This window comes from Micromys minutus, assembly GCF_963924665.1.
Source record: "Micromys minutus genome assembly, chromosome: 1".
Lineage (NCBI taxonomy): Eukaryota > Metazoa > Chordata > Mammalia > Rodentia > Muridae > Micromys > Micromys minutus.
The window spans coordinates 59,718,533-59,734,353 of record NC_137969.1 but is presented as its reverse complement, the minus strand read 5'-3'; the positions used below and the strand labels follow the sequence as shown (position 1 = coordinate 59,734,353).

Below are 15,821 nucleotides of genomic sequence, written 5' to 3'. Positions count from 1 at the left end.
CCATTGCCTCAGGCACTGCCACCACAGCCATAGGAACCTCGACCCCCTGCTCCGTTAACCAGATGGTCAACAACAATGAAAACACAGGCTCTTTAAGTCAGTCGGGTGGGGTGGGCAGCCCCGTGTCAGGGACTCCCAAGCAGCTAGCCAGCATCAAAATCATCTACCCCAATGACTTGGCGAAGAAGATGACCAAATGCAGCAAGAGTCACCTGCCCAGCCAGGGTCCTGTCATCATTGACTGCAGGCCTTTCATGGAGTACAACAAGAGTCACATCCAAGGAGCTGTCCACATTAACTGTGCCGATAAGATCAGCCGGCGGAGGCTGCAGCAGGGCAAGATCACTGTCTTAGACTTGATTTCCTGTAGAGAAGGCAAAGACTCTTTCAAGAGGATTTTTTCCAAAGAAATTATAGTTTATGATGAGAATACCAATGAGCCGAGCCGTGTGACGCCGTCCCAACCGCTTCACATAGTTCTCGAGTCCCTGAAGAGAGAAGGCAAAGAACCTCTGGTATTGAAAGGTAATGATTCTCCCTCTACTCCCCTCCCCCCCACATTCCTTCCTCAAATACCATCCTGATCAGCTTATTAGCTACATTTTCCCCCATGAGATTCTTTTGCAAATGGCAGCTTCTTCTTCTCCCCCAGGCACCATGAGCTAAAATAGCCGTTCTTCTCATTTTCCCTTCTACCCTTGTCTTGTTTTAGTATATTACAAAAATTCTATGTAGCAATGGATTGATGTACAGATCCGAGTTCCAGCTTTGATCTGGCTTCTGCTTGGTTTTGCCTGAGACATTTCACTTGAGATGGTTTGCAAAAGGCACTTTGTCACAACCAAAATGGCGTCTCAAGTCATGCCTTCTGGGGTAGCTCTGTTTCAGTTGGTGAGTGGGTTGGAAAGTTTTTGGCTCTTGAGACCTAACAAATGGTGACGGACCAGAGGATGCTGTATCTACAGGTGCCTGTACTTTGTGTGAGAATCTCTTCCTGTTTCTCACCTGATTGCCTTGATGTTCACATTGCTTATATACTCATCTTCAATAAAGGTACACATCTTTACCTTAAAGCCTTACTGAAAATGCGAATTTTCCAAATGCATCCATTTTTCCGAGGAAGCTCCAAGAGGACAGAGATGTGAGCTGCCCTCCAGCCTATTGTTTCTTCTGGCATCACCTGGCAGTCGTTTACTTCCGGTTTCTTCCTAGAAACCCCCCAAAAGGAACAAATGACCTAGCCTTCTCTGAGATTCCAGCACACAGTGCTGCTCTGACCATGTCCACTTGCTCATCTTTGTCCTCCAACACTGTCCCTTTGGGCTTTGAGTGTCACTCTTCTGATAATATCTACCTGGTCTTGATGGAGAATGATAAAGATCATCATTTGTGTGGGGTATCCCAACTCAAGTGTTGCTGATCACCAGAGATGCTTTTTACATTGAACTTGGGACAGACTGCTTAGGGAAGCAAGCTAGGATTTGTCTTTGTGGGACAGCGCTAACCATTCTCCTTGCTCTTAGGCATGTGACTTAATCGTCTTTTGCTATGCAATGCTTCTTCTCAGCCTATAATCTCCTGCTGTCTCTGTGGACAACTGTCCCAAAGATGCAGCATTCTTCGGGGCATGTGGGCTCACAGTTCTACGCAGTTCTAGAAGCTGTGGGCACTGTCATGGTGGTGGCAGTAAGTTTTCTTGGAGTCACAAATGTGTCAGGGTTCTGTTGTGTAGCTGTGTTCTTCTGAATTTTTGTGTGGTTGGCTTTTAGAATCCCCCTGTGGCTTTAGCCTGCTGCTCTTCCCTTGGCATGATCTTGTCTTACTGTATAGATATAAAACAGATGAGAAAACACCATCTACAAATTCCTCACCTGTAACAAATATCTTTGCAGGCTTCTCTTTTGTCTCTTGTAGTTGGATAGGTTTGGTGAAAATCAGCCCTTTTGGTCTATGTAATCTAAGAAGAGTAGCAGACAACTTAATTTATGATGGCTCTAAACTGGAACACAGAGCAAATTAGGATGAGTGGCTCCTAGCCGCCCTCCTGCTATGGAGCTTGGTGGGTAGAGGGATGGCCCATCGGTTGCTGAGAAATGTCTCTCTTGGGTACTGCCAAAGTAGAAGGGCTTCCTCTACCCTTCTCCCATAGATACATCTGAGGATCCCTGCAGTCTGGGTTTGCTCATCGGTGCCAGTGTAAAAGACTGCCTCAGTGGGGCGGGGCTGGACACGCTGCTGACCTCACCACCAGGCGCCCTGGGCAGCTGCGCTGAGGGCTCGGTCATTTCGGATTGGTTCGACACCGCGGCGGCCAGCTCGGAAGACGCTCTGGTGGTAGAGGTTGGGTTATTTGTAGTTTTTTTTTTTTTTGGGGGGGGGGGATTTTCCTTCAACTCTCTTGGAATTTGGTTGAAAATATATAGTTCAGGAGTAAAAGGTCTGGTTGTCTACTTTGTTTTCATTATTAATTTTGGTACCTTTGGGAGGAATGGCCTAAAATCAGGACCAAGTTAGGGAAGAGGAGGAAGTTATGTGACATTGAGTTTCCCCGTTATCCTCTTTGATCAAACCAGAGATTAATTTCAGAGCACCTTTGAGGTAGAGGCTGAGTGCTTTTCTCTCAACAAGCATGGTGTGCAGCTTCTCCTAGGTTCTTGAGTAGATCAAGTAGACCATCCTGGTCTGGCTTCTCTTCTGAGGTTTATTTTAGGACTCACCTTGTTGGTGAGCTAAGATTGTATTTCAGCGAGTGCAGGAATGGTACCATTTTGGAATGAGTGAATTTTGTAGGGAGCCCGTGGCTGCTGGGGTGGGGGTAGATGGTTAGACCATATGGCTGGAAGTCCCCAGTTCTTGTTGATTTATTTTCAGAGATTTATTTTTTTCAGAGATGCCTGATCCGCCTGAGACTGGTTCATGTTTGTAAATACTGGTTGCTACACTCCCGTTCCAACTTTTATGTCCCTCCGCTTCAATGCCATGTTCTCCATTTTTGGAGCTGCCTGTCCAGCCCAGTGGCGGCTGGGTTGCCATTCTGGTCAAGCAGTGTCAGGTTGGGACGAAACTGATCGGAGGCACAGAAGCCTCTGGGATTAAGTTACTGTTCTAATTTATAGTCCCCGCCCCGTTGTGACCTAGGTCTGAGACTGTGTCTTGTCTGGCTCCTTCTTACCCACTGAAGTATATATGGCAAGAGACCCCTGCTTTTGGGCAACCTCATCTGGATGATCCCAAAGAATAAATCTTTAGAGATTCAATCTTTGAAAGAATTATAACCTTTTCCACCTGATGTTGGTTGTCTTGATCAACCGTAACCTGATTTCAAACCTAAGGAAGAAGGCTGGACAGTCCTTGACCTTCTAAGATGAGGGGCGCTCGTCTGTTGTCACTGCTGTAAGGCTAGCCAGCGTCCCTTTTAAGGTGCCGAGGTCAGGGAAATTATTTGTCCTTTATGTATGTGGGAAGGGCATGCCTCCTGCTGCCCCCTCATAGTAACCACGGCCTTGAAAGCTTTATGACCAAATTTTCAAACTGAGCACCTTCGTTATCAACCAGATTAAACATGTGTTTCCCCTGTTCATCTTCCCTTCCTTGGTTTTGAAATGTTCCCTGTTGTACGCTATAGTCTAATGTTTAGAGTTAGTGTTACATATTTAATTGAGTTAGGAATTTTTTTATAGAGTGGTGTGGATTTTTTTTTTTCCCTCCCAGCTAAATACTTAGTGTCATATACCTGCCCAGGAGTGTTCTTCAAAGGTGGGATGCCACTGTTAGAGATGGGGCCTTGAGTCTAAGGAGAAGCCTCCCTCCCCTTTCTGGAGACCCTCCTTAGGGCCTGTTCCTGCCTGTGCAATTAGTATGTCTGAGTCCAGTCCTGTACTTACTGTGTGCTCTTACAAAGCAATGGTAGATTGCTGTGGAATTTTACAGTTCTGCTCTATATCAGAGGCTTTTTGAAGGGGTCTTAGGGGTAGGGGGTAAAAACTAAAAAGACCCACCAAGAAGTTGCTCAAAAAGGTTGATGCAGAAGAGGGGAGGAGTCAGGCAAGGGGGTGAGATTTACACTAAAAACACAAACAAACAAACAAACAAACAAAACAAAATCCCAAAACCCTCCTCTTACTCTCCACCATGTATTTTCATATGAGAAATATTTTCTATTAAAATGTACAAATGCAGTTCGGCTATTTTCAATGTAAAGATGGCGTGTATGTAAAAATATGTAAATTCATCTTATCGGTACCTACCCAATGCTCCCAAACCTTCATCTTAACTCCTGAATGAAGAGCAAATTTGGGCTAACAGTCTTCCTTAGTCAGACCAGGTCCTGAAATACTCACTAGTAACAGTGCAGAGTCGGATGACTGTGAATGGCTATGCAAAGAAACTAGAGACCCTGGGAAAGTCTTCTTAGTCAGCTTTCTTTTGGGGGGTAATATCTCTCTCCTTGCTTTGTCTGCTCTTCAGAGACACACCTACATTGCAAACTCATTTTATTCTTGTAATTCCGAATGCCTGGTTAGTACGCAAGGCCATATGTTAAACATTAGATCTGTAAGAAAAAGTAGAGAAAAGCTGGAAGAACAGCTGATCAGCAGGCTCAAGGACACTAGGTTCCTCTGTTCCATGTCCTTGGGTACCTTGCTCAAGCCTTTAGACCTCTGGCTTCCTCACTGGTAAAAAGAAGGCACGACACTGGTGTCGTGATTATGATGTTCACTTTGGAGTTGAATAAGTGAAGGCTCGCAAGTGTTCAGCAGAGCCCCGATGCATGCTGAGCACCCTCTCCATGTAGCTCAGCAGTATAGCAGTGTTTCTGTGGATTGAAATGTGTCAGTCAGAAGGAAGTTTGTCCTCTTCTCTCCCGGAAGGACAACAACCTAGATCTATCTAGCTGTGTGCCTCTGTGTGTGTGTGTGTGTGTGTGTTGCTAGGGTCTAAAAATAACTTGGTGACTGTTACCTAATTTAAGTAGCACACAGTTGTGCCAAGTAATTGCAAAAACATGTTGGGTCAAGAGGCTGAGTAATCTGGGCATACCCTAGAATTACTTATTTGTAGGAGAGCTTAGGAAAATGGGATGATAAATCTGTCCAGCTAATGTCCTGGACAGAATAACGAAAGTATAAAACTTTTCAACTCTGTCTTCTCTGGCCTCTCCTCGATTTATTTTTGGAAGGAGGATTGTAGTCTGACTATAAAAGGGTAGATGGAAGGAGGAGGGGGTGTGGGCTGCTATAACCCTGGTGCTAGAAAGGAGCTGGAGTGTGAGGGAAGAAGAGGAGCTGATGCTGGTTGGTTTCTCTGAGTGGATCCTGAATGTTCCCCTGAAGGACCACAGACTTGCTTGCCCTCTGGACCACACTGCAGTCCAAGTAAAAGACAATAGACTCAAGCATGCCTCCCTCCCGTCCCTGTTTTTATCCCCTGCTTCTCATAGGTAGGTTTTTCCTTGTCACTACATTACATCTACTCATGGAGTTTGAGTGACCCTTCATTGGTGATCTCCCAGAGGCTTAGGTTTGCTTGTTGTGAGAGTTGATAGTTCCTCATGGTATGGGATAAAAGAGAGTAGGTATATAAAGAGTGCTCCATCCACCTAAGCCAGGCCCTCTGGCCTTTGAGATGCTCTTGCATCTTTTTTTTTTTTTTTTAAAGATTTATTTATTTATGTATGAGTACATTGTAGCTGTCTTCAGATACACCAGAAGAGGGCATCAGATCTCATTAAAGATGGTTGTGAGCTACCATGTGGTTGCTGGGAATTGAACTCAGGACCTCTAGAAGAGCAGTCTGTGCTCTTAACTGCTGAGCCATCTCTCCAGCCCTGCTCTTGCATCTTAAATGGAGGGAAAGGGTGAGTTGGTTTGAACCCAAGATCTTACCAGGTCAGATCTGTGAACCAAACTGGGTTGAACTGAACTGGGATCAGCCACCTGGGTTGTCAAAAGATGAGTTCAGGAAACTCTTGGCAGTGTGGTGGATAGTAGTCAGCGATTGCAAACATTAGCACAGAGTCAAACTGACAGGAAAGCAGTCTAGCTAGTTAAATTTCTAAAAGATGTTTCTCTAGGAGGCATGAGTTGAGAGAAGGGTGACTAGACCTGTTTTCCTGCTTAGTCTGTTTGCACCAACCCACCAGGTGTCTGAGGAGATCACAGGGCAAGAGACCCTCAGAGGCCAGGGAGGGCCTCTGTAGCAGGCCTGTTTCCTCAGATCTTCTGGGCTGTGATCAGTAGTCATCCCCATTCTCCAAGGTCCCTGGAGAGCAGTTTGGTTGTAAATTATGGCCACAAGACAGTGATTAGGCAGTTTTATCCACTTTGGTACCAAATACCGAACTTTGCAGCTAAAGGTATTCTGTTTGTTTTTGTTTTGAGTTGGGGGTCACTGTGGAGTTCAGGCTAGCCTTGGACTTGCATCAGTCAGCTTCCCTCTGCTGCCAAATGCTGGGATTATGGACAAGTGCTACCATATCCAGCTTAAGGATACATGTTCTGATCCTCAAAATGGTCTTCTAGTCGACTCTGGAAGGTTGTTGATTCTGTGGAAGGTTGTTGATTCTGTGCTCGCTAGTGAATGATTGACAGGCTCTGTTGATCGCTCAGGTGCCTTCCCCTGCCCTCTCTGCCTCCCTCCCCCAAAGATTTTGATTCATTTGGTCTAAGGTACAGCCTGCACACATGCCAAGATTTTGAAAAGCTCCCCAAATGATTCTCCTGCACAGTGAAATTGGAAAACCATTGATCTAGTTCAAGCTCCTTATGCAGTTATGGAAATGAGGCCTGGAAAGGGTTATGACTAATCCAAGGTCACATGCCTGATTAATTTCAGAGCCTCTGTCTTTGGTCCTAAAATAGGTCTCGCTAGGTCCATAGACTGATGTGTGTGTGTGTGTGCATAATTACCACATAGCATCCTATGTATAGTGTAAGACATGAAATAAAACAATCCACTTAGTCATTTTGAATACTAGTACCTTTTTGGTTTTCAAGTTTCCATCCAGAATAAAGGAAGACTTAAGTCAAAGGATTTTGAAAACCAGTACCTGATGGTCAAGATTTTACACAGGTCCTGGAATACGGGCCAGCTATTAGCATTGATTTAATCCCATTTTCTTAGGAATTTAATATTTTAAGGAAGAGCTAAAAAAAAAAATTATGCCAAGGTACATCCAAATAAAGGGTTGGGGAAGGGCTATCTAAATGTAAAGTACTTGCTCTGCAGGTGCCAAAGGCCCAGGCTTGATTCCCCAGACCTGCAAGCAAAAAAAAAAAAAAAAAAAAAAAAGTGCAGTCAGCATCTCAGATGCTAACAGCCCTTTGGCAGGTAGCACAAGCTGGTACGTAGAAAGTTTAGACCCTTAGTTCTCATAGCTGCTAATAGTCCCCTTCTGTGTATGAAGCATTGTGTGAATCTGGAGAAGGTGTTCTGTCAGAGATTGCAATCTAAATGTAAGGAGCCTTAGACTGTGTGCATGCTTGTAGTCCCCTTCTGTGTGTGAAGCATTGTGTGAATCTGGAGAAGGTGTTCTGTCAGTTTGCAATCTAAATGTAAGGAGCCTTAGACTGTGTGCATGCTTGCCTTCGAGCTCCTGCTCCCCCACCCCCAGGTTGTTTAGGTTTTTTGTTTTGTTTTGTTTTGTTTTTTTTAGGAGATGTTATTCTGCTAACATTTTTGTACTGTTTTCTCTGCTTTCTTTTATGTTTCTAGCTTTTTTCAATTACCCGAAGGGCCTACAGAATTTCTTTCCAAGGCTATAGCCTGCAAGGAAACGGTTTGTTGTTTTTAGTGGGAAGGGAAATATTACATGTTCTTTCTGCTTCTGTAGTTGTGGCAGACAGGGTCCCTCTGTGTCGCAGAGGGGAACTTTGTCATTTGAGACTCAACTGTTTGGACATGTTTCTGATAGGAACAAGACCTGTGTTTAATTTCACCGTGTGTCCCTTGTGAGAAAACAGGCACACAAAGTAAACAGACCTGTCAAACAATGCTTCAGAGACAAAGTTTTGGCCTGTTTTTATCTTTTAGTTTTTATACAAACTCTCTCTCTCTCTCTCTCTCTCTCTCTCTCTCTCTCTCTCTCACACACACACACACACACACACACACACTTTTTTTTTTAAAGGGCCATCCTGAGGTATAAGGCTAGGATGAAAGCAGCTCTCATTGGTTCCAGGGCCTTTGCTGTTTCCCCTATATATGATGATGATCTCTGTATGAGTTTCTTTGTGCTGTTACTGTGAGAAGATGTTCCAGCCAAAAGCCAGGAAGGGTTTCTCTTGACTCACAGTTTAAAGGACATACAGTTTACTTTGGAGGGGAAGATGTGGTGGCTAGGGCTTGAGGCAGCTGGTTCCACCGTATCTGCAGCCAGGAAGCAGAGAGAAGTGGGTGGATGCATTCATCTTGCTTTCTTTGTTTTCTCCAGGAATGGTGGTACCCACAGTTAGGGTGGGTCTTTCCAATTTAACCTAGTCAAGTAATCCTTCACAGACATGCCTGGACACTTTATTTCTGCTGAGTTAGGTCCCTTCATAATCTCTCTTCGTTACATTTTCATTGGCTACATTTACCAGTTACCATTTGTGCTATGGATTTAGATTCTGGTCTCACTAACTGAGAAGAGTTAAAGAGGTGAACAGACAATGAGTGGGCATTTATTTGTCTGTAGTTGAGTCCCTGCCTTAGAACACACTTTTATTGTAAAGTGAACGAAGGCACATTTTACATTCAGTTTGCTGGTGCTTTCTAATTGTGATTTTTTTTTTCCCTATAGATGTTTTCATTCAGAACCCAGGAACAAAACCTCCGACTTATGTTTGTTTTCAGAATGTATCTATGTCAGATACCATTACTTAAAAGCTAGCAAATCTGTTTTCCCCTTCTGCCAGCAAGACCCATATTTTATGTAGCTTAAAGAAAGGGAAGCTTAGTTTTAGTTTTCCTTTGCATAGGCAACCAACTGTGCTGGCTTGGAACTTGGACAGGAGACAAAGGCAGTTGCCCCTTAAGTATTTGTTTCCCTTCTCACTGCTGTGATGGAACCCACAGTGGAAAGCAGGGTAAAGGAGGAAGGTTTTATTCTGGCTTACAGTTTGACGGGGGACAGACATCATGTTGAGGAAGGCCTAGTGGTAGAAACAGAAGGCTGTTCACTCTTGTCCCTCTTTAACTTGGGGTAGACCCCCGAGCCTATGAGGTGGAACCATTACAACTTTTTGAAACATTCTTTTAGACACATCAGAGGTATGACGCCTACTGAGTTTCTGTCCAGTCAAGTTGACAATGAAGATGAGCAGACCATAGGTCTGTCTCTTGTCAGCTTGGCGTCCAGACACATCACTAGCAAACCATCAGTCTATGTTCTGCCCTGGCAAAGTAGAGTGCCCTTGCAAAGACAAAGTCAGTGTAGGGCCAATACATTATCTGACTTCTTTAATGTTTTATTTATGACAAAAGCCTCCTCACAGCCCCACCCCAGACTTGAATTTCATGGAAAAACAAACCAAGTCCAGCTGTTCTTTGTGTTTCCAGAAAGAGTTTGCTTCTTGTCTTACACAGGGAGCAGGGCCCCATTGGGCATCTGTTGTTCACTCGTAATATCAAATAGGTAGAAAAAACACACCAGGCCCAGGGATAGTGTCAGGTCCTTTATCTTGTGTCTGTAGTAAGAAGCATCGTGAAGGGTAGGACATCACTGCCCAGCCCAATACCTTCTGTTTATCCCATGGAAGGAATCATCTCACACCCTTTGAGTCATGGTCCTGAGGTCCACTACTACTGCACTAAATAGTACCAGATGTTGCTACTGGAAAGAGAGAAGAAGAAAAATAAATCAGATGGGGGTGGGGGGAGCAGGAGGCATGCAAGTGCGTGCCTATGTGTGTGTGTGTGTTTGTGTAGTGCAGTTATAACCTGGTGATCAGGTGACAGCTGCAGACCTTCACCCTCAGGTTTGAGTTCCGAGCTCAAGAATTCAGTTCCAAGCTGAGAGTTTCCTCTGCTGCCATCTAGAAATGGTAAGACCAGAGCAGACTTCTTAGAGGACAGTGACTGAAGAAAAACGGGCCATTTTATTGGGTTTTATACATCCATGCTTATAAAAAAAATCACTTTTTTAAAAACTGGTAATGTTTTGAAAAGAATGAGTCATATGATTCTAGCAGTGTGATATTTTAGTGCACCATCCCAGTGGTAGACTGGCTTCCAGTCCTCCAAGACTTCAGTTGCCCTGAATTAAAAAAAAAGAGCAGGCAAGGGGTGGGATGTCTGTTTGGTGACAGTGCACTTGGCAACAAAGACTTGTTTGTTTTTTGTTATTTCAAGCCTAAGCACTTTTCTGGCTGATCACATTCTTATTTAAAAATGGGCGTTGATGATTGTATTGTCTCAGAGGTACATTCGATTAAACACAATTTCCCTTCCCCCAATTCCTTGGCTGTCCTCAAGTGAAAATCCCAGTGGTTTTAAAGAGCTGTCCCCTTCTCTATCCTCAACACTGACTTTGCGAGGGATCGTAACCCGGGTTATATCTCAGACTTTGGAAACTTTAATGCGTTCAGGAAGTTTTGGTTTTCAGTTTGTTTTGTGTTTAGTAGTAACTCAATTAGAGAGACCTTTGGCATGTTATTTCTGGTATTTGTGAAGCATGTCTGCCCTGTCAGTGTCCTGTGTCATCAGAATAACAGTAGATTTAGAGGTGTAGGCCCCTTGATTTGGTACTTGATGGAACTTGGGCATTTTTTTGATGGAGTTTCTCATTAGTATACTTTTAAATCTCTGGAACCTTAATAATCTAGACAGAAAGGTGTTAAGTGTTGATGTATCCCACTCTATAGGGGCAGCAGCTGCAGGAGGAGGGCAGGAGTGTAGACCAAGTAAAATGAGTTAGCAGAAGATGTGGTTGGTCCCTGAGATTCCATCCCTGAGTGCTCAGATCTCCGGCTTTTGCTGTCTAGCTAGAGGGGGTTGGGACATCAATTACAAATTTCCCGTCCTGCCTGAAAAGTCTGGATGTCTAGTAGGTAGTTGTGTTGCTTTGAAAAATCGAAGCTTCTGAGACAAGCCCACAGACCCACCATCTGCCTGTTGCCTGGTTGTTGGGTTTTGACCCTCCCACTCGCTGTCTTGTTCCTTCTGGCCTGTTCTTCCCTCATGCAGTTCAAGGCTGAGATATCAGTAGGAATTTGAAGTAGGTGGGTAGATAAGTGACCTCAGGAGCCTGTATAGAGAGTATCATGCTCTGAGGCAGGGTCCTGTCCCTAGATCAGGCACCTAGCTCTTTACATATTGAAAATATGGAAACTCAAAAGCTGACCATATGGTGCTATCACCTCACCCCAAACATCTCAGATCTCCTTCCCCCCCCCCTCCACTCTTCCTTCCCCAGTTTGAGACTTCTATTTTCCCCCTCTCTCTTTTTTACAGGGGTTCGTGTAGCTCAGGCTAGCCTTAAATTCACTGAGGGTGACCCCCTGCTTCTGCTTCCTGTGTGCTGAGCCTCCAGTCAGGTACCACTAGACCCGACTCTCGGGCTATTTGGTGAACCTATGATGTTGCCTCGCCTTGTGCTATTATGAATGTACTTACTCTCTTAGAGGAAGTGGAAGTTGGTCTTTAGGAGCCAAGACTCTGGGGCAGATGATGACTGAGAATTTTGATCTTGTCATTTCATACTTGAACAAGGGACTCTTTCTGTGCCTCAGTTACCAAGTCTGTTAGAGTGGAGACAATAGTGACGATGTTCTCGTGGGATGGCGGTGCGGGAAGATAAATAGTTGTTTATTTAAGTACCATAAATGGTGTCTGGCCTGCAAAGGCTGGTATTGATTTAAAACTCACCATAATTATGTATAAAATAGTTATAGTAATAAGTCATCTACTTTTTTTCAATGAGGACTATTAAGTAGCATCATTCCATAAAATGATCTGACATCATAATTAAAGTAATAGGAAAAATCCTCTCCTTGTCTCAATATTGGGAAAAGAGTCAGTACTTCAGTGAGATGGACTGGCGGCCACACCACGGGTCCTTTTGTGTCTCTGAATTAATGCTATGCTGGGAAAACAAAAGAAAAAACATGCAATATCTCTGTAAGAAAACTGCAGAAAGGTATGTGTTAGTAAAAGCTGTTCATACGCACACTTACTGTTAGAACATTAAGAACATTTTACAATGGAAAAAAAAAAGATCTACTAACCCTGCCCTGAACACCCTGGTTTCATTTTTACATATCCTCTACACTCCTTACCCATATATGTGCATGTTTTGCAGATGCTCATATAGAAACTCAAGCTGAATCTCTCTATGCCATAGGCTCCCTTACTTCCTGTATGGACACCATAGATTTTCTTCTTCAATGCTGTTGTGTGTTTAGTAGCCACATTTTGCTTAACCAACTACCTCTTAATGGAATTTACACTGATATCCAGGATTTTAGACCCGAGCTAGGTCTGGAGGGAACCCCCTGCTTTGGAAGGGTTTTTGTCTTACCCTGACCCCCTTTAGAGGAATGGATGCTAGCTGCAAGCCTGCTGGGATTTATCTTTTCTGTTGTCCTAATTCACTTTCACCCTTTGGAGCCTGCTTTCCCTTTCACAAATACAAGATCGAGCTGCCTATCAAAGTCCTCAGCATTAAGGGAAGCCCCTGTTCTTGACCCGCTGCTGCCAAAGCTCCGTCTAGTGTGTATCTGCCACCTGACACACAGGCTGTGATCCTGGGTTTGTTCTTTGGGTGGGGCAAAATGAGGAAGTATGAAAGCCCCAAGCAGCCAGATATTCTATGGAACTAGAAGATTCCAGGGCTACAAACAATCCACTCTCTCTGAATCACTCCCAGTTTTACGCATGTTGATAAAACACGATTGTATTTGGTGTGTGTGTGTGTGTTATATGTATGTACAGGTCACAGCACAAGTGTGGAGGCCAGAATTGAACTCTGTTCTCACTTTCCACCATGTGGGTCCCAGGATCTCAAGTCTTGGAGCTTGGTAGCAAATACCTATACCCTCTGAGATATTTCATTGGCCTTGATAAAATACATTAAAACATCAGTGCAAACAGAAAGAGCTAGACTCTGTGAGATGCTAAGTATATACATTTACTTCCCCCATGCCCCATTTTTTAGGTCCACTGAGGTCCCCAAAGTCTTTAAGCAAACTCAGAAACACAGGACCATGGATATAATCAGAATGGGAAGAATTCCCATCAGTCCTACTTTTGCAAAGGTAGAATACCCTTTAAATAGGAGTTAATTCTCTAGCAGATAATTAGCTTGTCTTCCTTGATAAAGTACAAGTTGGGTTGAACTTATTATAATTAATTTTTCGTGTCATGTAAAAGTCCACTGCCGACACTTATTCTGTGGATCTCTTTATTCTTAGCCAAAGGAGAGCTAGCTGCCTAGTCCACTGTGGTGAGCTTTCATGGTACTAGAGAGATTCCCACATGATGATGCTTGGCAGACTCCCTACAAGTAAGGCATGTGACTGTGAAGTACCATCATCAACAGGCATTGAGCTTTCAGATTGATGAAGGGGTATGTGTGTGTTTGTGTACTCTCCCTGTGAAGGTCAGAGGATAGCTTTAGGGAGTCCTGTTCCCTCCTTTCACTGCGGGGGGGGGGGGTTGGGGGGTCCAGGAATCAAACTCAGGTACTCACCCTTGTGTGCAGAAGGCCCAGACCTGCTGAGCCCTCTCACCTAACTTCTGACTTAACATTTGGGACTTGCTTTTTCACTGAACCCTAGGCTCATACTTGGGCTACATTGGTTGGATCGTGAACCCCTCCTCTAAGATCTTTGTCTCCCCAGCCAACCCCTGAAATGTGTACCACTGCACCTGGCTTTTGCAGGGTTGCCAAGGACTGCAAACTCATGTCCAACCTCATGCTTCTGCAGTTGTACTTTAACTACTGGGCTATCTCCCCAGCCCACCATCCACATCTTCAGTAGAAAGTTTGGAAAATATTCTGAGGCCTGAGAACCAGATGCTCCAAAGCTGTCTAAATAATGACCTTGACACTCAGCCACTGTTTTGCTGGTTCTTAGTGTACAGCTTTTCCACACTGTGGAGTGGGGTTCCTGGCTGGATGTGACTAGCCCATGAACATCATTTTGTGATTCAGGAGATCTCAGCTCCTTCCTTCCTTTGGCTTTTCTTCCTTATCTTTCCAGAGCTCTTCAGAGCTCTTAAACCTTTCTCATCTGGCCTCATAGTGTTCTCCAGGGGTCTTTGCCCATCAAAAGCCATTATCCATGGCTACTTGATTTTGTAAGGATTGAAACATATGCTGATAGACATGCCGACTTGGGAACAGAACTCTCTACAGATAATGGGTTGGAGTGCTCTTTTCTGCAGAAAACAGTGACTATTTCACATCTATGGGGAGACAGCTCACTTTCTGGTACAATGCACCTTGTAGAACCATCAATTTTTGTTATTGGTCACTAACTCTGTCCATGTGAAGGTGTGTGCACACATACAAACACATGCTCCATTCTGTTAACATGGCCAGATACTAACGACTTTGGCATATAGCAGGGACTCAGTGAATGGGGACATCACTTCTACTGGAGCTGGCCTTTTCTGGTAGCTATGCTCTACCTGACTCTGGTCACCAGAGCTAGTCAAAGCAGCTCTGAATCATACATATCAGATTTCAAAAATCCTTCTTGGGTTGCAGTGTGAGAGAGACTCAGCTGAGTGTTGAAACCATAATTTGGTCAAATATATTATTAGTGTTAATGTTGGCCTGCTTCCTTTTACGTCTACACTGTAGTGACTGGAAAAACAGTCCTACCTTGTAGTCTGCTGACATTTCTACCCAGGGAGGCTGATGTTTGTACAATGATAACTTATCACTTCTTTCTAGATGAGAAAATAGAGGCGCTGAGCGGTTCACGGAGTCATTCAGAGTCACACTGAAGTCACCTGAAGTCTAGGCTGACTCCCAGGTTCACAGAGTTTATGGCTGTGGACTTGTAAATTGATTTTTTTTTCCCCCTGCCTTCTGTTCCTGAGTTGTGGGAGATGATCTCTCACCCTCTGGAATCTACAGAGAGATAAGAAAGAGCGCCTGAGTTGCTCCTGCAGAGCCCCTTGGCTCACACCTGAGTTTATGTTAATGAGATGACTCAGGGGACAAGCTGGTCATCTATCAAAAGGGCCAGCCCTGTGACTGGCCCTAAAGCTTGGAATGTATCCAACCTCTGCGGTAGAGGCAAGCTGCACTGAGGATTAAGTTCAGTCACAGGGCTGATGATGAATCAATTCCAAACGCACCTAATGGAACACTAACATGGAAGCCTGGCCCCTGAAGCTCAGGTGGGCACCCTCCTCGCACACAGGGACATTCCAGCTGGGTGGGGTGTCTTCATTTCACAGGACTGCACACAGAAGTGTTCGGTACAGGATATTCAGGCTTCATTTTGCTGACCCTGGCTTGCATCCTTTATAGTAAAGCCGTTAGCACAAACAACAATGCTCTCCTGAGTTTAGCGAATCGTCCTTAGTGGATTCTCGAACCCAAGGTGTTATGGGGAAGCTGAGAACTGGTGACTATTTACTCAGAGTTGACAGTGGCCTGAGGGACACTGCACCTAAAACTGGCATTTGTCAGGGAGGGCAGCTGTGTTGTGGGGACTGTGGCCTTCGACAAGGGTCATCCTTGAAATCTCTGTTGTCAGAGGTATGCCAGAGCTGCAGTGCGGTAGGTGGCTGCTTGAAGTCCCTGGTGTCAGAGCACACCACAGCACTGGGTAAGATAGCAACATTCGCTTGTCTCCCTGGGTGACAACAGGCAATCTTGGGAGAAC

General features: G+C 44.5%; 1 protein-coding gene across 1 annotated transcript in view; it reads left to right on the top strand.

Annotated features, from left to right (window-relative positions):
• DUSP10 (dual specificity phosphatase 10) overlaps nt 1–15,821 on the top strand; it is a 38,991-nt gene that overhangs the window by 2,561 nt on the left and 20,609 nt on the right. The window contains exon 2 of the mRNA XM_080941467.1: nt 1–525. This exon is cut by the window's left edge and continues 327 nt beyond it. Within this exon, the coding sequence (XP_080797593.1) occupies nt 1–525 (525 nt within the window). The remainder of the gene's footprint in view (nt 526–15,821) is intronic.